Source organism: Lissotriton vulgaris, chromosome 10 (assembly GCF_964263255.1).
Source record: "Lissotriton vulgaris chromosome 10, aLisVul1.2, whole genome shotgun sequence".
Classification (NCBI taxonomy): domain Eukaryota; kingdom Metazoa; phylum Chordata; class Amphibia; order Caudata; family Salamandridae; genus Lissotriton; species Lissotriton vulgaris.
Window position 1 is genome coordinate 125,755,938 of NC_141698.1, and position 24,247 is coordinate 125,780,184.

A 24,247-nucleotide genomic window follows, 5' to 3' on the forward strand; every position below is an offset into this window, starting at 1 on the left:
AAGCATTACAATATACAGTCCACCCTATTTCATTAAAATCACACATTCTATAAATATTAAGAACAGTTTACAAAACAGTGAGCCAGCTTATCGTTCACATCATTATATGCTACGCACACATTATTTTATTCCAGAATAAGGCTCCTTTTAAAAAGTCGCTGACCACCAACATCACAGCAAAATCAGGTAATAACTGTAAATGTAAAAAAGCAGGTCGAAATTGAATAAAACCCTTCGCTTTTAAGAGTGGCAATAAACACTCCTTACGCAAAAAATCATGACATTTACAGAATAAGACCAGGTGTGTTAAGGTTAGGGGAAAGCAATCATCACAGGGACAAATTAAAGGTGCATAGGGAACATACTGGCCCAGAGGAAAACAGATAATTGTACGGATGGAACCCAAGTAAAATTTTGTGAGCAATGATCTGTCCCTAGGATGTTTAACTGCTGTAAGATAGGTTTAATGCCAGTGACAGATTTTAACAGCAGACAGGATCTATTGGAGTGTGTCTCTAGTGCCCTAGCTTCCCTCTCATCTTTTAATCTATTTCAAAATTGTTCCCTAAAATGGCTCTGGTCACCTTTTTTAACCGCATGCGCGCTAGCGGAATTCCGCTCGCACGCTGGGTTTTTCAAAATCGCACTTTGCGTGACAAGCTGGGCTCGTCATCAGCGTGCGAGCGGGCTACGCCATGACGAGCCCAGCTCGTCATGAGCGTCGAAGGGGTTAAGAAGATGTGGCCTGTCAAAAATGTGCGTACAATCTAGGAAGTGGGCAGCTCTTTTAATATAATTTAACCACTGGATCTTTTGTCCTTAGGTACACCCCAAGCAGGCCTCGAGCACACTCCTGTTAAACCTCAATCTCTCACCTACGCAAACTGAAATCCAAAGTAACAATGGGGCCAGTTTAACTTGGTCCTCCACATATTTCAGACCCAATTCCTCATGAGCAAAGAAGGATGCCCTATTCGGACCCAGGACCACTAATTTTCTACAAAATCGATCCTCTTCCTGCTGGATCTCCTTACAATTACGGTACCCCCATATGGCTGCACCGTATGTTAGGACTGGGAGACGTTTCATTCTATAGATTTGGAGCAAGGGCAGAATGGGCTTATTGCCTATCGATAGGGAAAATTTAAACAGGGAACTACAATTGTGGCTAGATTTAAAACATTGGTTAGAGGTATAATGAAGCCAATTGTTCTGTTGGTCAAATAATACTCCCAGATAAGGAAAAGAAGGGACCCTAGTAATCTCTCACCCCTTAATATCAATAGGTCTGATTTTAGCAGCCTTCTTCCCACAGGCCATGTAATGAGTCTTTGAGATATTTATATCCAAATCCAGATCATTCATAAATCTGACAAACATATTGACCAATAGGTTTAACCCATTTGCCGTTCTGGTCATCAATACTGTGTCATCGGCATAAAGCAGGGTGGGCACACTTACTGACTTTATTTCTGGCAGGTCCACCCCATTTTCAATCAAACAGCTGTTCAATCTATTTTTATATGATAGGAACAAATTTGGCACCATTACATATCCCTGCCTTACCCCCGTGGTAGGCTAAATGATTGGAACGTCTCCCTGTCCATGCCATATCTAGCACAGGCGTTTATGTCCTTGTGTAAGGCTCTAAGGAAATTGATCAAATGAACTGATAATCCCAATACACCAAGGATGTCCCAAAGTTTGACCTGTTAACCTGATCAAAGGCGCTACTTAGGTCCATAAATACAAGAAAATTGACCCCTGTTTCGACACTACATATTTCTCTATTATGAGGTTAAGATTCAGGAATTGTTCCAGCATGCCCATCCATTCCCTAAATCCATATTGGACAGGGCAAATAATGTTATTAGCCTGAGCCTATACTTCTACATGCTTTAAAACAATGAGACCTACCAGCTTTACAACTGAGTTTAACAGGGAAATTGGTCTATAACAGGAGGGGTCCTGCCTGTTCCCCTTTTTAAAAACTGGGACTATAGTAGCAGACTTCCAGGACAACGGTGTAGGAGAGTAGGGTCTGCTATCCCATGGTCACCCCATTGTTTTGCTTTTTGCTTCACTGGTTTTCAACTTAATGTGGCTGTGGGCCTGCTAATCATACCCTCAGCCCTGCTGTTATCCCTTTAAATTCACAACCATGTACTTTAGGTACATCACCAATTGGGATTGGGTCACCTTATGAGCCCCTGTACAGTGTACTATAGGTACCCAGGGCATAGGTGCATCCAGGGCCTACCAGGGGCTGCAGCATATCTTTTGCTACCCCTGGCTGGCCATCCAAACTGACACAACTGGCTGATCACTCAGCTGGGGCAAGGTCCTGTAATCACCCCTTGCTTAGATATAGTATACCTATGTCTAACCTTATATCTGGACACATATACACCTATAAGTCACTCCTATGGCAGGCCTTAACAATCATGAAGGCAGAATGCTTGGTTTGATGTGAGATGGTGCTCTAGCATGAGCTGAGCCTGTCTGCAGCTTTCGGAACCATGCCCTTATAGCTGTTCTGGGATATTGCCATACCATATACTCTTAAGTGTATTATAATCCTAGTGGTTAGATGCTATCTTTGATTTGGCTTTATCAAAACATGTCGTGTAAGGTGTCATACGCTTTGGAATACTACCCCCTCGCCAGTTCTGGTGACAGGGGTAGCATTCCACCCTTCTAGAGGGAGAAGACATGTTACTAACCTTAATCCCGGTTAAAGTTAACCAGAGCCTCAGCATCACAAAATGGATGCTGCTGCCACACACACAAGTCTGGCCTCCTGCTGCTGACCGAAACTCCGGCAGGGGAGGCCTGGACAATAGGTTTCCTGTCACAGGGAGGTGCTAGCACCACCCCAGACAGGAGATAGTGGATTGGGGCAGGGAGGACTGAATGAAACCAGACACTGCCTGGGGCACGTCCCATGCATAGCCCAGTTCAAACCGGTGCTGGGGCACTCCAGCCCCAGCTCTGGCGTGAAACTGGACAAAGGGAAAGGGGTGTAACCACCCCCTTCCTGGGCCCCACCCATAGGAGGGACCTAGCAGGTAATCCAGCCCCTTGATTTGGAATAAAGGTAGGAGCTCTGTCCATAGACTTTAGATAATCTTGACTGAAACATTGAAATGGAACTCTGGACCCTTCGACATCCTACTCGACGTAGAAGACTGAAGAATCTCCCTTGTGGTCAAGGAGTGACCACCCTGTGCAAGCAGGCAACATCAAGCGCTCCAAGGTTTGCTTTGTTGTTGCTCCCGCCAGAGCTCGAATGACAAAGCCTGACAATAACCAGACTTCCAGACATCCAACAGCCTGATTCACAGCCACAGCAAAGCTGAGACCCGTGGAAGCGACGTGAGACGTGGGACTGGCCATCTTGGAAAGCCAGCAAAGTGCTTTCTGTGCAGCTCCTGAGGCACCCTTGAAGCTGTGCATTGGGGATTAGAAGCTCCAGCCCGAGCAGCTTGTGCTCTGAAGATCACCTCTCCACACTCACCGAGTGCTGCGTGGGGTCCTTTTGCATTTTCCTGCTTGAAGCTTCTGTCCGGTCACTTGCCCAATGGCTAGTGACCTCTGCAACGACAAACCTTTGAATTTTCAATGCTGGTCTGGTTGCTCCAGACTGGCCCTTGCTCCCCTGAAAAGGAGCAGCCCATCAGACCTTGCTGGTCTGATCCAGAAGCCATCTTCGATTCCTGCGTGGGTTGCATTTGCCAAGGCCTGTTGACTCCCAATCGAGAACTGACACCGCCGACTGTGAGAGCCTTTGTGGGACAGCCTGTGTCCACCACCTGGTTGTCGTCGACACCTCCTGGTCCACGTGCCAGCGGAGACAAGCTTCACAACATCTCCTGATCGCAACCCGACATCGCCTGGTTCCTTATTGTATCCTTCCTCATCACTGGCTAGTGACCCAGACTCTGTCCCCTCTGATTTCAGGTACTCTACATCTTCGATACACCCTTGGATCCAACCGGACTCTTCTCTCCTGGTCGCCTGCAGCCTCTTTTCTCCAAGGCTCCATAGAACTCCACGACGAAACCCATCGTACTTTGACACCTATGCACCCGCTTCCTGTGGGTGAGGTAACGCGAGTACTGTGGTGCTCCTGTTGAGGTTTACACCCCTAGTCTCCTAGTTTTAAGTGGTTAAGTTCTAGTCTAGTTGGAAGACTTCCAAATCGGCAACTTTCTAACTTTACGCACCCATTGACTTCTATAGGGGCACGCGTGTGCATTTAGACACTGAACCCGCATCCTGTGGACCTCCTGCTCCCTAACTGCTGTTAGTCCAGTGTAGCCCCAGCGATTCCCAAGGCCCTAGGCCTTACAATTGTTCGTGATGTGGTTCTTATACCACTATTTTAGTATATGGTTTTAAGGGCCACCAGGGCCTATCCATAGTTGTGCAACTTTTGTATGTTATATTAAGTTACTTGTTATACGCTTGTGCTCCTGTGCTCATAAAGAGTTAAGGGGATTTATCTAGAAATAAATCTATATCTATACTACTATTATAAAGAGAGAACACAAACCTTTGAGCCAGGTAAACTACAAAAGTAATGCACCAATCACTACACCCAATACACCATTTGAAAGGGGAGATAGAGCAGAAGGACATAGGCTATAAATGTGTACACCATATATATTCAAAAAGAATAAAACCCAAAAGTGTAAAAGTAGTCCCTTGGGGGCGTGGTCGCGTGTAAGAACGTGGCTGTGGGCGTCAAAAAACAAAATATGTGGACACAGGCAAAGAGGGCAAGTTTAAATTGCACACATAGAGCGCTCCATATATTGCACACATAGAGCGCCCCTTACATTGCACCCTTACAGCGCAAATGCGCTTTCACAGAATTTAAAAGCATACACTCGAACGAGATCGGAAATGTACATTCTGCAAATTTGACACGATTTTAAAACAACAGCTGCTATCACCACAACGCAATTAAGGATTTAATTATGCGTTTAAAAATAGCGCCGAAATTACCAAAAGACGTCTTCATGTAGCCATATTTCAAATTGCCGGCTTCATGTACTGCAACACCATATTTAAATTACAATGCATTACACTCGAAGGCTAAAGCGGGAGTGCCTTCCATAATGACGTCACACGGGGCTGGAATAATAACATTAGTCACCAATCACAACTCTGCTAATAAAACACACACACAACTTACAATAAAACAAATACGAACTCTGGAACCATTGGGCATCCACGTCATAAAGGGGGCAGGAAGTAAACAAGGCTCTGTTTGTTCAACGCGAGGAGGATTGATGTATGCGTCTTTAGACAGTGTGGACATTCCAAAAGCATTTTTGAGATAGCGCGGGCCCATAGTGAAAGAGCACTTCATTTCACATACTTTAAAACCAGTATAATTCTACACAAAGGCGTCTATATATAGCGCAACAGCCATGCCTGCAACTACTTCTGTGGTGCTGGTCGAGGAAGCAGCCTCATAGTGCCTCAAAGCGGGATTTCTTAACCTCCACCGCCGGCTGACTAACAGACCCTTGGTGAGACGTGGTGGCAGCCTGCCTGCGCTCCCTCGGTCCATTAAAGTGCCCAAATTAAAGAGGCAGGCGGCTGCAATTCACGTTCAACCTGCAGAAAACACAACTATGTCACATTTATGCACGCAGGGTTTGCGAGGCAGGGTCTGGTGAGACGCGGTGGCAGCCTGCCTACGCTCCCTCTGTGCATTGAAGTGCCCAAATTAAAGAGGCAGGCGGATGCAATTCGCTTTCAAACAGCTGAAATCACAACTGAGTTGGGTTTTAAGCTTTTATTTCGTCAAACACGTAGGTGCAGGAGTTTCTAAACAGACAGAAGCACAGACGTGATACTGTGACTGCTGCACAAAAGGCACACTCAGGCACAACAAAAACGATATTCAGGCAATGGTGTCACTTGTGCAAGTATAAAAAAAACGAAATGTGAGAGGTAGCATACTGTGTATTAAAAGAGAAAAGTGGTGTCTCCAACTTACTAACAGATACTAAACACAAGCACAAGGATAATTCAAAAGGCACACTCAGGCACTATAATAAACAATACACAGACAATGGTGGCACTGGTGCAAGTATCAACAATAAACAAAATGTGAAAGGTACCATACTGTGTGTTACAAGGGGAAAAAGGTGTGTGCAACTTACAAACAGGTACTAAACACAAGTACAAGGATAATTCTAACATAAGAGGCATATTCCATGTGAACACATTACAAAAGCACACCTTACGAAACATGATGGAAAAGTGACAATTGTGACCACAAAACATACATTAGGAAAACTGCCAGGAGTAAACCGTGACAAATGTGCAGGTTACAATAAACACAAGGAGCACATTACACGTGAACAAATTACAAAAGCAGACGTTAAAATACATAAGGCAAAAGTGACTATTGTAAAAAAAAATAAACCTGAGGTAGCAAAAACTGCCTGGAGTAAACCGTGACAAGTGTGCAGGTTACAATAAACATAAGGAGCACATTACACGTGAACAAATTACAAAAGCAGACATTAACATACATGAGGGAAAAGTGACAATTGTGACCACAAAAAATACATTAGGTAGCAAAAACTGCCAGGAGTAAACCGTGACAAGTGTGCAGGTTACAGGAAACATAAGGACCACATTACACGTGAACAGATTACAAAAGCAGACGTTAACATACATGAGGGAAAAGTGACAATTGTGACCACAAAACATACATTAGGAAAACTGCCAGGAGTAAACCGTGACAAATGTGCAGGTTACAATAAACATAAGGAGCACATTACACGTGAACAAATTACAAAAGCAGACGTTAACATACATGAGGGAAAAGTGACAATTGTGACCACAAAAAATACATTAGGTAGCAAAAACTGCCAGGAGTAAACCGTGACAAGTGTGCAGGTTACAGGAAACATAAGGACCACATTACACGTGAACAGATTACAAAAGCAGACGTTAACATACATGAGGGAAAACTGACAATTGTGACCAAAAAAAATACATGAGGTAGCAAAAACTGCCAGGAGTAAACCGTGACAAGTGTGCAGGATACAATAAACATAAGGAGCACATTACACGTGAACACATTACAAAAGCAGACGTTAACATACATGAGAAAAAAGTGACAATTGTGACCACAAAAAATACATTAGGTAGCAAAAACTGCCAGGAGTAAACCGTGACAAGTGTGCAGGTTACAGGAAACATAAGGACCACATTACACGTGAACAGATTACAAAAGCAGACGTTAACATACATGAGGGAAAACTGACAATTATGACTAAAAAAATACATGAGGTAGCAAAAAGTGCCAGGAGTAAACCGTGACAAGTGTGCACGTTACAATAAACATAAGGAGCACATTACACGTGAACAGATTACAAAAGCACACCTTATGATACATGAGGGGAAAGTGATAATTGTGACCAGAAAAAAACAAATTATACTTCATCTGTAACAACATTACACACTTTACATTTCATCCCCAGACAACGTCGGGACGGGCTGCTAGTACATATATATTTTGTAATATATAACCTGTGTGGTGTCCTTTCATTTGGTATTAAAAGGCTTGCATATGGTAAAACAGCTGGCTTCACATGCCCTCTTGAGTTTAGCCTAAGACTGCTTTTGTCCATGCTACCACTAGGATAGCTGGTCTATAAGGTTGACTTTACAACCATCACCATAAGGGTTGTTTGGACTGGTGCATGGTGCTCACTAGAATAGTGAACATCATATACCAGGCCAACTTCTCACAAACGTTAAACCTGTCTGGGTCACAGCATTAAGTAAATTAGTCAGGACTGAAGCCCAGAGGTGAGGTTCTGCCCTATATAATTCCAGTGGTATCCGATCAGGACTTCCAATAATTGCTGCATTAACCTCCTCATGTTCAAACCTGATCTCCAGTGGGTACAGACCGCCATCATTACATTTGTCTATGGACATATCTGTATCCAGTGCACACTCCTAATAGTAGTGGGACACCCAGAGAGCTTAAGAGATGGAGGAACTGATCTCATCTTGGGCAGCCACATCGGGCTGCCTTCCATTGACCACGGCCCAAAAACCCCTATAGTCTCTATTGATACAAGTAGACTCCAACCGTTCCCAAGAGGCTTCTTTGAGCTCAGCTTTCTGCTGCCCAATAACTAATTTGTACGCCCTTCTTGCAACCTTGATGATATCCTAATTGCAGGGTTTGATGTTAAGGGCCTCATGCAGGAGGTTGCCAGCCTGCCTGCATGCTTTATTAAACCAGTCCAGTTTTCTACCCCAACGTTTGCTCGGCATAGCCCTCATAATGGAAATTGTAGAATTATTTAGCAGTTCAAAGGCTTCCCAAATTAATACAGGCGATGTTTTGAGGGCTAATAAGGGCTCCATGATAATTTCTTCATTAAGACTGACTACAGACTTAGACAGTGTTGGAATTGGAAGATTGCACAACTTCACCCTGAGTCCCCCATCTTTCGCAATTAAGCCAATCAGTCCTGGATCGGAGTTTACGCCTAGACAGGCTTTTACTCCTATTCTAATTGCTATTGGGTTATGGTCGCTGAAGCTGGTTTCATGTACAACCCCTGGGCTGACAGTCATCGAGCGACCTTTAAATAAAAACGTAATCAATAATGGTCCCTTTCCGCTATCCCACAAAGGTGGGTATTTCCCTGGACAAATTGGGGCACGCGGACATAACTTTTTTTAAACCAGTCTCCCCAAGTACCTCCGATAGATTACGACCCCTTAGGTCAGACCCTGAATCACTGGTCGGAGACTCTTCAACCACAAAGGGGTTGCGATCCTTGCCATTATCTCCTAGCTTAGCGTTAAAATATCTTCCTAATGTAATGTTAAAAAATGTGAAACACGCATATGATCTAGCCTCTAGGAGTGACACTGCTTCAAAAAGCATCTCAATTTGACACACAGGGTCACTAACAGAGTTATACAAATTCACAAGAAAAAAAGCTTTACAAACAATCACCCATAATATCTCTATCCCACTATGTCTCAGGGGAATTGGGTATACCCTTAGTTTCATTGAGAGTCAAAACATGATAGTTAGTCCCCCTCGCGACCTATAATCAGGGGAGGGAGTTGCTGCCACATTGAATCTTTTATAACTATCCCAGCCAATTGGCTCTAAGCCCCAGGTCTCCTGGAACATAATAACATCAAAATCAGTGATAAAATTAAGCCCTTCAGGGCCCGCCAACTTATCTCTTATACCATCAATATTCCAGCTTAAATCTCTTAGCAAGGAACTCAAAGTGCTTAGAGGCATGGACTTAGTGAGTGGTTTACTTGTTTGACTATTGGCCAAGCTAGGGGAGCTATAGCTGGGAGGGCAGGAAGGAGTACACTGAGTCAATCATTTTGGTCAAAATCAGACAAAAGAAAAAACCTATTAACAACAGAAATAGCTGGTTGTCCAAAAGAGATAACTGGTTGTCTAGAAGGGCAGTAATTCTTGCAAATCCCCATTGAGGGATTTGGCTGTAAACATCAGTAAATCAGAGCTCTGGATTAATCGCTTAGCCAAGACAGGTAACATGCAGTTGATCACAACATAATCCCTCTCTAGAGTTTTAGGCATAGGTCCGATCCACCAACCCATATGACAAACAAAATATTATCCTAGTCCTTACATTCAAAGTGTGCATTTTTTGCTAATCAATTACATACTTTATTTTTAAGTTGGCCTGTAGTTTCTGTTGTATTGGTACTAATACATGGTACGCATGACAGAATAGCTACATAAGGTCAGTAATCAGGAGGTAGACTTAAACATGGATATCCTGCAGCCCGGTGCACCCTCCTTCCCACCACTCCCCCTGACTCCAATCGGTATATATGTCTACTTGAGCTCCTGTCCTCTTCCGGTATGTTCCTTAGTGCGGGCAATATCGGAGGTGCCAAAGACTGGGCAGGCAATAGAGGTGGATTAGGAGCACGAATAACCGATCCTTTCAAGTCTTGACATTGAGACAAAGGTTCTCTCCCATTTGTATTGTTTGAATCTGGAAACGTTGGCCTCACGGGGTAAAGGGAGTTAATAGATTCCATAATTGGTTCAATCCCTTTAGTCAGTTTTGTAACAGCCGATTCCAATGTGGACTGTCTTTCAATCAAATGGGTAATACTTTGCAGTATCACGTCCTTGAATTTGCCAAGCCCTGTAGGCCAGTCCATGTCTATAATACTCACCGACTTCGGGTAGTCAAGGCTAATCTGGTTTGTTGGTAAGTTAGAAGAACCTTTCAGAACCTTTACTCTTTCCGGACGTTTAGCTTGCCGCTTCCTTTTGGGCAGGGGTGAGCAGATGCTATTGTTTGGAGTTTCCAATATGGTGCTGTCCTGGGGGTGAACCACTAAAGAGACACGCTGGGGAGGTTTTGATTGCTCTGCACTACTGGATGAACTAGAGGGGCAGACTGTCGATCATGCGTTACCCTGGCCCCTAATATAGCTGCAGGGCCCCCGCCTCTGTCGATAATCTACTTTCGGCCAGGTCGATTTCAGTGGTAGTAACCCCTACTGCTCGGGCCAGGAAGAATCCAAAGTGGTGCTGTTTGTAAATTTAATGGCAGTCTCTTTGCGGCCCGGTACTTTGCACCTAACCATTTTGGTGCTATATTCACCTTAAGCCTGGTAGTCAGGGAGTCGAGCCTGATCTAGATACCAATACGCCCAACAAACCTGCAAACGAGGTATGGTATACAAAATAAATAAATGTTGTATTGGGACTCACCCACTCGTTCTACTGGCTTCTCAGTCGAACGAGGAAGGGCCCAGCCCAGCCTCCTCCAGGTGATGACGGGCAAAGACAAGTCCGCTCTTCATCCGGTCTTCGCCCGGGCATGCACCTGTGAAAGTCTCTCACGACCTGCGCTGCGGGAGACCCAGGAAGCTTAAATGCGCGCCTCCAGCCACGGTCAGGGCGATTAACACTGGATGTGGGGCTCGCGTTTCGATCCCCAGCTTCGGCGGCAGGGGTCTGCCCAGCACCATGTGACTCTGTGCAATAGCTTGCTTAATCTTTCCAATGGCTCCCAGCGCCGGGATGCCACCGGGTAGCTGTGCGCTTTAAAAATACTGGATTTACATTTACAGGCGCTGGAGTATGTTCGGGTGTCTGCTGTGACTGCTTCCGGGGCTAGTGGTCCTGCCCCATCTCCTCTCAAATACCCGGGGTCCCGCGCTGTGGGAGCCCCAGGAAGCTTAAATGTGTGCCTCTGGGTGCAGGAGTATGTTGGCAGCATCTGCCATGACTGCTGCTGGGGCTTGTGGTCGTGCCCCTACCTCCTGTCAAACACTGGGCTGTCATCAGCAAGGTATATTTATCTTCATAAGATTCAGTATTGTTATGAAAGGTAAATTAAATGATCATTCACTATAGATTTGAAGATCAGAAGAATAGGAATAAGTGTAAGTAGTAAAGGAGGGGGCAGGGCCTTTCCAGATCCTATGATCATTCTCTAAGCAGTTATGTTTGAGGGTGAACATTATTTCTTTTTTGTGTTCATATTTCTATATTGAATTTTCATAACACAAAAAAGGTCTTGCAAACAGCAAATAAAAATATTACTAACTCCTCATTATTGTTATAGTAAACACTATTCTAAAGAGGTAGTTTGAGCTTCTCACATTAAAGTAGACTACATTTGACACCCAGTCATTCCTCCTTCATCCTCACAGGCTTCATCCAACATGTTTTGTGATCTGATTTGCTTCCCTTCCTACATCTGTTAATTATTTTGATATTCAGGGATAATAGCATATCTATCTACTAGTTTGCACACTAGGTACCACAAGAGATAGTAAGACTTAGCTGATAAATATTATATAGTGCACTCTTGTTTGGCCTATGTGATTCCTTAAGAAAGTTGCCTTCAATTTCTTTTTTTCTTTCCAGTCCTATTTCCGTTCCTCATTCCGGTTCTCAAAAAAATGAATGTCAGCCTCTTTACCAATGACATGGTGCAGTTTTTTACAAGTGCTGTCAAGAGCCTCAAGGAAAAGAGAAAAAAAGACAATCATGAGGTGAGTGCAGCCCAACATCAGAAAAAAAAATGGCTTTGATAGATCATTTGTCTAAGAGGGGACTTGTAATGTTTCCAGCAGACCAAATTGCATCCCAGGCCCAATGTATTGATTCTTAGTGTAGGGAGTGCAGTAATAGAAAGCCCCATAAAAAACGTTTGAGCTCCCAAAATGTTTCTCATAACAAATGTATACACACATACAATGATAGAAATTAAAGGTATGCCTATATGTGTAAACATCTCATTTCAATTGATTATAAAATATTGTAAAGGAAATTGTATTAATTGAGTTGATGATCTATTTGTTCTTCTTGAGCTATTCCTCCTGCTGATTGTCCATAGTATGAGCAATATAGAGGAGACAGTAAATCAAATTAGTTCATTTTCATATCATACATTTTTCTCCCCTGGAAAATGTTTTTCTTGCTAGAGAAAGTTTCAACTCAGTGGCATCCTAAAGCAGTCCTGCTACATCAGCTGGAGCACTGAGAAAACTGGTGGGGTGAAGTTTGACTGCAACCAAGGAAGTAGCCAGAATAATAAAATACCCCCCACTTTGAACCATATCGTACTGAGTAAGGAAAGCATGACATCTCAACCCTTTCGAGGAAGGTCTGATGGTCCTCCACACGGCGTTTCCTTCATTCCTTGTTGCTCTCTTTCCTTTTTTTCTCTTTTCTACATCTTTTGTTCCTTCTTTGCATTCTTTTTTCCTTCCTTTTGCGCCAATTTTCCCTTTGTCTCTTACTTACTGTTAATTTCTTTTTGCAATGAGTATCATGTTTTGGCTTCTTAAACATGTTTGGTTGCTTCACCACTCTTTGGGTCCCTCCCCATTGAAATGTCATAGTATATTCTTTCTTTCTTATTGTGTCACTTGTTAGCTTCAGCTTGGATCTTTGACCTGTGAGTCACAGATCAAAGTTAGGAGGGAAATGAAAAATTATTTCATATGTTGTTATAAATGAAAACACTGGTGGTCTGAGGTATACACCCAAGCAAGGCGAGAACCGCCACTCTAGTCAGGGCAAACTAGGTACACACTAAAAGATAACCTGTGCTCACCCTCTAGCAGCTTGACACAGAGAAGTCAAGCTTATCTAAGGAGGCAATGTGTTAAGTATTTACGCAACAAACCCAGAGGGCAACACAATGCAATACACCACAAAAAGACTCCATACAGGTCTAGAAAAATAGAGAATTTTTATCTGAGCAAACTGAGACCAAAACGGCAAAACTCCAATCAGTAGAAGTCGAGATTTGAATTTTGACAGATTAAATCCAAAAACAGTGTTTAGAAGTCAATAGCCCAAAAAAGGTTTCTTTAGATTGCGCTTGACCGGGGTGATTCCAAAGTTCAGGCTGTCTGCGAGGGAGCGCAAGTCGTAAGTTATTCCTTCTCAAGTTGAGCCCATTCACGGGGAGAAGGCCTGTTGGAGCAAATAGAGTGTCACAAGCGATGATCCTGCGGGCGGGAGAAGTCAGCTGGGCATCACGGATGACAGATGGGACCTCACAGTCACTGGCGCCAATGCTTGCTGTGCTAGAAGATGATGCTGCTGCAGCTCGTGCTGATCCTTCGAGCAAGCGGCGCAGTCCCAGTCCAAACAGGCCATGAAAAGCCCCAAAGCTTAATTTCAGAGACCCAGGAGCTGTAGGTGATGAAAGCAGCTAAAGACCCACTTCTGATGACCAGAGCTTGAATGGGGCTCCTCTGACAAGGGTAGGACTCACAGAAGGCAGCAGCACCAGCAGAATTGATGGAAACCTTTTGTGTCACTGAGACTTCAGAAAACAGGAAGCAAGCCAGCAAGCCCTTGGAGATCACTAGGATGGAAGGCAGAGGCCTTCAAGCAGAGTCAGGGAGCAGCTGGCAGCAGGGAAACAAGGAGAAAAGCAGTATTCCATAAAAGCTGTCCATTTGAGTCCTTTAAGCAGCACAGCAGTTCTTTCGACAGAGGTTCAGTTCAAGATCCAGAAGTGTCTGATTTGTGGGAGTCAGAAACCGAGTACTTATACCCAAAATTACATTTGATGTATGAGGTGTCTTCAAAATAACTCTCTGATGTGCACAAGTATCCCTTTCAACTCAGTCCTCTCTGTCAGGGTAACCTCAGGGGTAAATCAGTGCTTTGTCAGAGGACAGACCACAGCCTATTAAGATATGAGTGTCAGACAGCTGTCCCACTTCCTGCCCAGGAAGGCCCATCTGAATGCATATGAGTGCTCAGAATGTAGATAGGTCTCATCTTCCTATGTTTGTGGCTGTCTAGAGGAATACAAAAAGTGTAGCTGTCAGCCAAGCCAGATATGTATTGCAGACAGATTATCAGGCCATAAGTAGAGAGAAATGTTTACTTTCTCAAAGTAAGAGCAAGAAGTGTTCTAGACGTCACCTTTCAAATGCTGCTACATTAATTTAACAGACAATGAACCAACAGTTCAATTGATATTGGCTTGAGGCATTTATTTGCTGCTCATTTCTATGTACTTTACTCCACATTTGAATCATGGGTCAGAAATGTTAGATATGTTTCAGTCTAGAACAAATTACACTTACTTATGCCATAGATCAAACAAAAACATACAAACTTTGTGGTGAAGTAGTGTGATGTAAAAAACAATACATGAACAAGTGATACAAAACAACAAATTATACAAACATTATGTCACCACTTCTAATTCACAAACAAAGCAGCTACTTGGATATCCTTTAACATCCATATAGTATAACTGAGTTAAGTAGCTGCTATCACGGGGAACAAAACAATCAAAACCAGTAGTGAGACAATTCAAAAAGCATTTCCACTGGGTGGAAACATTTTATCAAATACAACAGCCCCCGTGTTGTGTAATACTGATGTGTTTCGATTCCCAGGGTGGCTTATGGGATTCTCTTCAGGGCGCAGACTGGTTTATCTGATCAATTTGATTAAGCAACTCGTGTGTTGCAGGTATCACGACTTGAGCTAATCGGGCGATACTATTACCAATGCAGCAGTTATGCTTGTTGGCGGTAAAGGGAAGCTTAGTTGAGCTTTCATGGGGCGATTAGTGATTGAAACTGGGAATGATGCAGTCAAACTAAAAAAGTGGAAAAAGGAGGAAAAGATATCTAAATGCTTGAATAATAGGGGACTCTAAATTATCATATCTTTGTGACATTTGTCCACTTGTATGCTATTATCAAAATACAATAACCATCACTACTGTGTGAGGACGTGATTACATATTTTATATGTTGTAATCACATGGGATTGTTCTCCGAAACTTTCTGTATCCAATTTTTACACTATACACAAATATACATACATATGTACACAGATATATACATCAAATAAAGACAAAATACATCAAATTTGTACAAGCAAACGTAATCACAAATAATTTCTTCTTCACCCAGCAAAAAGTATTAAAGCAACAGCTAGGTGTCCTCCTATTAAGTCTAGGGGGTACACTCTGAGGTAGTCAGACACAGTTGGTTCAATAAATAATTAAACATAACCCTTAATCAGAAGATGTGTCAATGGCAATAATTCCCATAACATTTCAAAGTTAGGACTCCTCTTTATGGAAAGTGTCGACTCGGTCGCGTTTCGGCCTTCCAACAAATCTTGCCTCCTCAGGACAGGGTGATAAAGAACTCTTGGAAATCAATCCAGCAACGCCCTATGTAAAGTCTCACAGCAGTGAGGAATGCTAAAAAGTTGCAGGCACACGCCTGCTGGGGGAATGCTCTCACAGGTATCTTGCTCTGGGTACTCAATATCCCAGAGCGAACAACTTCATAAGCAGCTGTTCCGGTCACTCAATCGTAACGTGGGTTCGCCATAACGGTAAATAAATCACCAGCGTGAAACTGGAAATGAGGCACCACTAGAGGCTTGCTTAGCTGAATTCAAAGAGACGCGATGCGGTCCGTTCTTTTGTGAACTTTAAAGCAATCTGAGCCACCTCTGACAAAACAAGCTGCGGAACAGCCTCAAACAAAATATCCAACATCGCTGGCATGGCAAATATCGCCCATGAAAGCTCAACTAAGCTTCCATTTACCGCCAACAAGCATAACTACTGCATTGGTAGAAGTATCGTCAGATTGGCGCAAGCCTTTATACTTACATTTTAACTTGCATCTTTTCACCTGCAACATGCAAATTGCTTACTCAAATCGGTCAGATAAACCTGTGTAGGGGCCTTGCCATTTGGCCAATGACTTATTGTCGGTAGAGGGAAAAAGGAGCAGGACCTTGTGTGGTATTTCAAGAAACGTTCTTCAGACTCAAATGAAGATCTTTAATAAGAAAGTTTAACCTTGATAAAGAATCCCATCCATCTAGGTTCACATCAACTGAAATCTGGTTCTTGACTCAAGAATGACATACCTAAGCTCTAGAATTGCTATGACTCAATACCATAGAGGTTATTAAAAGAGAAGTACAATACCATGAATAACCATAGAGAACAATGTAACACATAGGAAATAGTGTAGCACATCACACACCTCCCTTCCTTATAAAAAATATAAACAAAAGATAAAATAAAAACACCAAAGTGAATATTAAAACCACATTTTAAACATAGCCCTTTAAATGATTTGGAGGTCTTCTAGATCGCGATGATCTCCTTATTTTCTCATCGTGCTCCATTTGAGTGTTCTGATCTTGACATACCTCCTTCTTTTCCTTCTTATTAACCAGCACCACTCTGTTAAGGTTCCAAACACGATGATCTTGAGTTTTAATTGCGCTAGAAAATACTTTGATGACAACCATAGGATCCATATATTTAGATTTCCCACAACTGATAATACCAGGATGTCTGATGGCAACCAAATCACCAACTTCTACTCTAGTAGACTTAACAGCATTCCTTTTATCAAATGATTTTTTCCTCTGTTCTGCTTTTAGTTTTTCCTTCTCCAAAATCTCTTTATAATCATACTCAACTTCCTTTCTTTTAGCTTGTGCATATTCATAAACCCAGAATGTTTCAAGGTGTTTGGCACTCTACCTCTAAACAAAAGAAAAGGCGTTTTACCTGTTGTAGAGTGTGGAGTAATTCTATATTCTTCCACCTTTTTAATAACCTAATTTTTCCAATCAAGATGATGAGATTTAGCCAGACTTATAGTTTCTTTAATTACTCTGTTAAATCTCTCCACCATTCCGTTCCCTTCGGGATGATAAAGAGAGCTTTTCTTATGTGTAATACCACATGTGCTGAAAAATACTTCCATCTCTTTTTAAATTAATTGCACTCCATTATCGGACAGTAAAGTTTTTGGCATGCCCTCTCTTGCAAATAATAACTTTAGACACTTAGTGATGTTATTTGAAACTATGCAAGTCAAAAAAAATTACCTCAGGCCAACGAGAAAACATATCAATGACAACCAAAAGGAAAATTTGAGATTCCTTGAACTGTAGAGGACCCACTATATCAAGCGCAACATCCACCCACAGACCTTCTGGATGACTTCTTACTATCATAGGTTGTACTCTCGTAACTCTGGATTTATCACTCATGTTACAAGCACCACAATCACGTATGATTCTCTCAACCATTTTACCCATTCCTGGCCACCAATAGGAAGAACGTATTCTTTCTTTAGTTTTAGTAATTCCAGGGTGACTTTGATGAGCCAAGTGAATTATATCTTTTCTAATACTATGATGAGGAACAAGTTTGGTACCCCTAAATAAAATGTTCTCATCAACACTCAACTCATCTCTCACACACCAGAAAGGCTTGGTATCATCAGAACCTTTCTTGAAACTATCCCATTTCTCCCCGATCAAATCCATAACTTCTTTAATTGTGCTATCAGATTCAACTTTTTCTTTCCACTTTTCTTTAGACATATGTTCAAAATCAAGAGCACACACCCAGTCTTCTTCAACATCTTCATCAGCTTTACCTTCTGTAGGAATCAGGCGAGATAATGTATCCGCAAACCTATTATTCACTCCAGGAATTATTTAACCTCAAAAGAGTTTTCCTGTAGACCAATAATCCATCTAGAGATTCGACTTGAGATAAGATCCAAACCCTTCTTTTCAAAAAATTCAATTAACGGTTTATGATCTGATCTAACTTCGAATTCAAACCCCCATAAAAGCTTTCTATTTTTTTATAGCCCAATAAATGGCCAAGGATTCACGCTCCACCACTGAGTAACGACTCTCCGTATCCTTCAAACTTCTTGACAAAAACATCCCTGTACTTTGTCTTTCTGGACCAACTTGGTGTAACACCGCACCTAAGCCTTTCTCACTTGCATCAGTGGTTAAAAAGAAGTACACTTAGAATCAAAACTTTTGAGAAAAAGCGCACAACAAAGTTTTTTCTTGATCTCCAAAAACTCCTCTTGACACTCATTTGACCACACAAAACACTTGCCTCTCCTTAACAACGATCTCAAATTTGAAGTCATATCAGCAAATCCCTTTACGAATTTGGCATAATATTCAATCATGCCCTATAAACTCATAAGCTCTTCCTTACAAGTGGGAGCAGGCATTTTTTTTATGATTCCAATCAAATCCTCCTTTGGTCTGATTCCATTCGCAGAAATGTTATGACCCAAATAATTAAGTGATTCAGAACCAAAGTTACATTTTCCAAACTTGATGGTCAAATTACTATCACTCAATCTTTCTAACACCGATCTGAGGCGCTTATTGTGTTGGATATCATCTCCATATATAAGCACATCATCTTGATAGATGCATACACCTTCGAAACCTTTTAAAACCCCTTCCATCACCCGCTGGAAAATTGAAGAGAGAGAAATTAGGCCAAAAGGCATTCTTTTTAATCTATAAGTCCAAAATGGAGTTATGAACGCCGTAAAATCCCTACAAACCACCTGATGATAGGCTGATGTCAAATCTATGGTACTAAGTACTTTTGACCCACCCAACAACATTAGTTATTCATTAATATTGGGTAAAGGATATCTGTCCACAAATACACACTTCTTCAATTGGCGCCAGTCTATGCATTAACGAAGGTCACCATTAGGTTTGCGTGCAGCGACCACCGGAGCAAGCCATTCCGTACCTTCCACCTCCTGTATGATCCCACCATCTTTTAATTTGGTAATCTCATTTTTCATATCTTCCTTAACCGCTATAGGTACACTTCTCACCTTGCAAGATACAGGAATGGAGTCATCTTTAAGCCTAATCTTATGCTTGTAACCCTTGAGACACCCAAGATCATCTCTAAAAACTTTTGGAAATTCTTTTTGAAGAGAGCTGGCCAAATCAACATTCATAACTTTTTCCACACCTTGACACCTATCCCTTAACAAAATCTGGGGATTAGAGTTTGGATCTAAATATACTCTCATATCTCCTTGATGCATCCAGCTTATAATGCTGTCGCCCTTCTTTGAAATGTAGATTTTACCTGAAACCATCCTATCTTTATACTCTATCAAACCATGAAAGTACCCATGCAACTTAATAGGCTCACCACCGTAAGCTAATGGAATGATATCAGGTTTAAGTACCTTAATTTTCCCTTTCAAATTGTTCACATACAAATCATTCGAGATGATGGTTATCTTTGCACCAGAATCAAATAACACCCGTGTGTTGCAACCATCTACTTTGATCTCGTCAAACTGACATGATTTTGATATTGTAGATGTCACATTACTCACTGAAGACAAAATCTGTCCACATTCATACTCTTCAGGATTAAAACTACTATCTTCATCATTGAAAACTGCAATTCTTTTCACTCTGGGTGTTAATTTAGTTTTGCAAACAGATGAAAAATGTCCTTTCTTTTTGCATTTACTACAGGTAATTCCAAGGGCAGGGCATTTCTTATGGTTAGCTAAGTGCCCAATCTTGTCACATCTGAAACACTTTAAGACTACATAGCCACTACTGTGCTTATCTTTCTTAGCATCCTCTTTTATATGTACCTTGTTTTTCACATCTTGAACTTTTCGCATCATATTACCTTGCCCTTTCACATTTGCAATTTGAACGTTGTTCTTATTTCCATTATGATTTTTTTGATAATGGCCACACATTTCAAAGAATGTTCAATTCTTTTTGCAACAAGAATTACCTCATCAAGAGTTGGCTCATCACGTAGCCACAACTCTTCCCGAACCCTATCCATATTGCACCCTAACATAAACTGGTCATGGATATGTTCATCTGTTAAACCTTCAAATTTGCATGACGAAGACAGCTTTCTTAAATACGTTAAATATGTTTCTATACTTTCATCTTCCTTTTGTACTCTTTCCCCAAAATTATACCTTTCTAAAATAGTGCTAATCTTGGGAAGGTAATATATGTCAAGTTTACGAATACTAATTTCATATTCATTGAGACTACTAGACTCTGAATCTGGTAATTCAGGCAGGTGATCGAATACATCTTGCCCTTCAGAGCCAAGACAATGCAGTAATAGAACAGTCTTCCTCTCAGCGCTAGGCGAAGTACCACACACCTTGGCATAATGCAAAATACTCTTTTCCATTTTTTACACTTATTGGGAGGTTCCTCTGGATTTTCTAGAAAGAAAGGTGCTGCAGTAACATTCTGCATGGCTTAAAATTGAAAACAAATTGAGAATTGTTCCCTCATAAAAATCTATGCAAACAATAGTTATGCCTATAAATGTCAGTTACAACTCCAAAATATGCTTCTCAAATAAAACTCTAATATCTGACTATATCAGAAATAAATTAGTTCAGAAAAGCACATATAAAATAAGTACAAATATGATGTTGTTAAAATATATATTGAAAGTAGACTCCAATAAAAAAAACATCAGCTGTAAATTTATTAAATAAGCATATAAAATGAAAACATGCAAAGCTTTGAGGAGTTAATACCAAAGAGTTCAAGTGTGCGAGTCGCTGAGGTGATAATACCAAAAGAGCTGAAGCGTGCGAGTCGCTGTCAACACTTGTATTTAAAATATGCAAGAGCTTTAATACGGTTGACTCGCAGACAAAAGAGTTATCTGTTACCTCGCTCGGTACTTCAAGCGTGTGAGTCGCTGGAATGTATTCAAAAGAAATTCTCCTTAATCCGCTCTGGATCACGGAACAGAGAAATTAAGTTGGACGCAACTACTGACGATGCAACAATGACGGTTCATGCCGCGTCTTTGCGTGCCGCCGTAACCAAGAACATGAGCTTCTGTAACTCCTGACGAAGCATTGATGACAGGTCACGCCACGTTCCGCTGTAACACTTGGATTATGTTGTCGTCACAAAGAACGTGAGTTCACTTGCGTCACAGCAACCATCAGCGAAGATAGGAGAATCAATGCGGTATATTCGAATGTATTTTCTGGATTTTTAAAACTCGCATCAAACTGTGCCATTATGAAAGTTGCAATTACTTCAATAAGCGATTTTTTTTTTTAAATCGGAAGTTTGCACTTAGGTTGCCTAATAGGGTTGGCAATCACTAGTGCAAGTAGCATAAGACAACCTCTATACGTGGGTGTGAACAATGAAGGACAGAGCACATTGATCCGCTCCCAATCAAATATGTTAATGACAAATTCTTAGTTTCACACCAATCAACATATAGATGAGCATGTGCCAAATTAGCCCAAATCACATTAAAAGTAAAGAGGTGTCACCCGAAAATTAAATAGTTTCTTTCTTTCTTCTTTTCAAAATAAAGATAAATATCTCTCACCGGATAAAATAATTACTGTCCTTAGGTGTTGAGATCCTTTTGAAGATGCTGACTACGCCAGTGTAGTATTTCAAGAAAGGTTCTTCAGACTCAAATGAAGATCTTCAATAAGAAAGTTTAATCTTGATAAAGGATCCCTTCCATCTAGGCTCACATCAACTGCCAACTGGTTCTTGACTCAAGAATTACATACCAAAGCTCTAGAATTGCTATGACTCAATACCATAGCGGTTACTAAAAGAGAAGTACAATACCATGAATAACCATAGAGAACAATGTAACACATAGGGAATAATGTAGCACATTACACCATGTCTCCGACCTGGAAGTGTCTTAGTACTGCTCTTTTGGTCATACCTACCCTTCTGTTTATCTTGGGCCATCCCCAGTTTCTGCCTCACTTCCCCCAACAATGTGGCTAGCCGTTCCTTCAGTTGAGTGTCATAATCAAGAAGACCCCTCCCTTCATCTTCCTTGTCTTCCCACCTTTCCGCTGCCATTTCTAAAAAGGTCCGGGATTTTCTCCTAAACACGAGTTCGAAAGGGCTGTAGCCGGTCGAGGACTGGGTATGTGTACGGATCGCAAAAAGGGTTAAAGGCAGCTGTTTGTCCAAGTCCTTCCCTGTTTCTAGGATGGTCTTTTACAGGATGTTTTTAATGGTGCAGTTGTACCGCTCCATCTGGCCATCCCTTTGGGGGCGGTAGACCGAGGTACGTATTTGTCGTACTCCCAATACTTTGCAGATTTGAGCCATGAGACGAGACATACAGGGGGTGCCCTGGTCAGTGAGGATTTCCCTGGAAAAGCCCACCCGGCTGAAGAACCATATCATTGCCTACGCAACACTACTGGTTGTCATGCTGATGAGAGGTATGACCGCTGGGTATCTGGTTGCGTAGTCAACCAGCAGTAATATGTACTGGTACCGCTGGGTGGAAGCGATCAAGGGACCCACCAGGTCCATTCCCACCCTGGTAAAGGGTACCTCTATTATGGGGAGGGGTCACAGGGGTGCCCTAGGAATGTGGGAGGAGGTGCACCGTTGGCACAGGGGACAAGCTGCACAAAAGCAGCGGATGTAAGTGAAGACCCCCAGGCAAATAGAAGAGGAACAAAAGGTATTCCTCCGTTTTTTCTCTACCATAATGCCCCCCCCCCCTGCTTGTTTATGTGCTAAATGGAGAACCAGGTCATGAAAAGGTGCCAGGACTAGGATATGCTTTATTATCTTGGTTGGTTTCTGACCCTCCTGTACAGTAAACCCCGTAACACAATCAAACAAGGCCCTACCTGATCATCTTCCTCCTCCACTGTCTGAGCCCAGGCGTTCCCCAAGGTGGGATCTTTCTTCTATGCTGCTCTGAAGCTGCGAGGGGGCCCAGTTCTCCGTCTGCAACTGAGGAAGTAGAAAGGTGGTCAACCAACCCGTGCAACTTCACAGACCGGTTGTGTTCCCTTTTCTCCTAGTGGGTTTTCTTTGAGTGATGCCTACCCCTTTCGGTATGCTCGGTAAAAAAATAGAGCCCCCTTCCACCAGGTCTGGGAACCCTATGTAGTCAATGCACATAATCATGTCCTCTACCAAGTTTGGTATGCCTCTGACTCTCTCGTGTATCTTTTCCACTTTTTCCTCCATGTCGACCACAGCCACTGGGAAGATTTTACGGTCTCCGTGAACATAGGTGATGGACGCCTCTTCCCCTTCCTGCCACTGATGGTCCCTTATCCGTTCTTGGCTGATAACGTAGTGGCGACATCACAAATCAATGAGCACCTTGGTTGTGACTCCATTCACGGTGAGATACAGGTGATACGCCTCTTTTCCGACACCAGCCCAGAGCACTCGGCCTCTTGTATACCCCACCTCCATAGGTTTGCTGGGATTGGTCTTTTGGAGACAGTTCCTCACGATGTGGCTCCACTCAGCGCAATGATAACACTGGGGTCCCTGACCGCTCTCCCTCACGTTGGGACGACGTTGGAGTCTTGGATCCAGGAGGGTCCATTGAGGGGATGGAGAAGGACCAGGAGCAGAGAACCTCCATTCCAGGGCAACCGGGGTTGGCATCCATGGCATGGGAACCCTGACCTCTGGTCCTCTCTGGTGGGCAGAAGCCAGTTCGATGATGCTGGTAACGCTGCTGTTGGGGTGTTGTTTGTCCCATGCTCTTGTGGGGCTTGGGAGCCCCTCCAAGAACTGCTCAAGCAGGATCATGTCCAGTACTTCCTCCATTGTGGAGGTGTGAGGTGGCAACCAGCAGGTGCCCAGATCTTGAATCCTATAGAAGAGGGCATGGGGATTGACCTGTGGCAGCCATTTCTCCTTCCTGAATTTCACACGATAGTGTTCCTGATCATAGCCCAGCCTCCCTAAAATGGCCTCCTTAATCGCACTGTAAGGGGTGTTACCTTCAGGGTTTGCAGCCTGGTAGGTAGTTTGTAACTCCCCCAACAGAGGGGGAGCAATGTATTGGCCCCAGCGTTA

The 24,247-nt window shown here is 42.5% G+C and overlaps 1 protein-coding gene across 1 annotated transcript in view; it reads left to right on the plus strand.

Annotated features, from left to right (window-relative positions):
* The window catches only part of LOC147684823 (cytochrome P450 3A21-like), a 247,971-nt gene that overhangs the window by 125,341 nt on the left and 98,383 nt on the right, over positions 1-24,247 (plus strand). Inside the window, exon 8 of the mRNA XM_086940696.1 lies at positions 11,945-12,072. Within this exon, the coding sequence (XP_086796822.1) occupies positions 11,945-12,072 (128 nt within the window). The remainder of the gene's footprint in view (positions 1-11,944; positions 12,073-24,247) is intronic.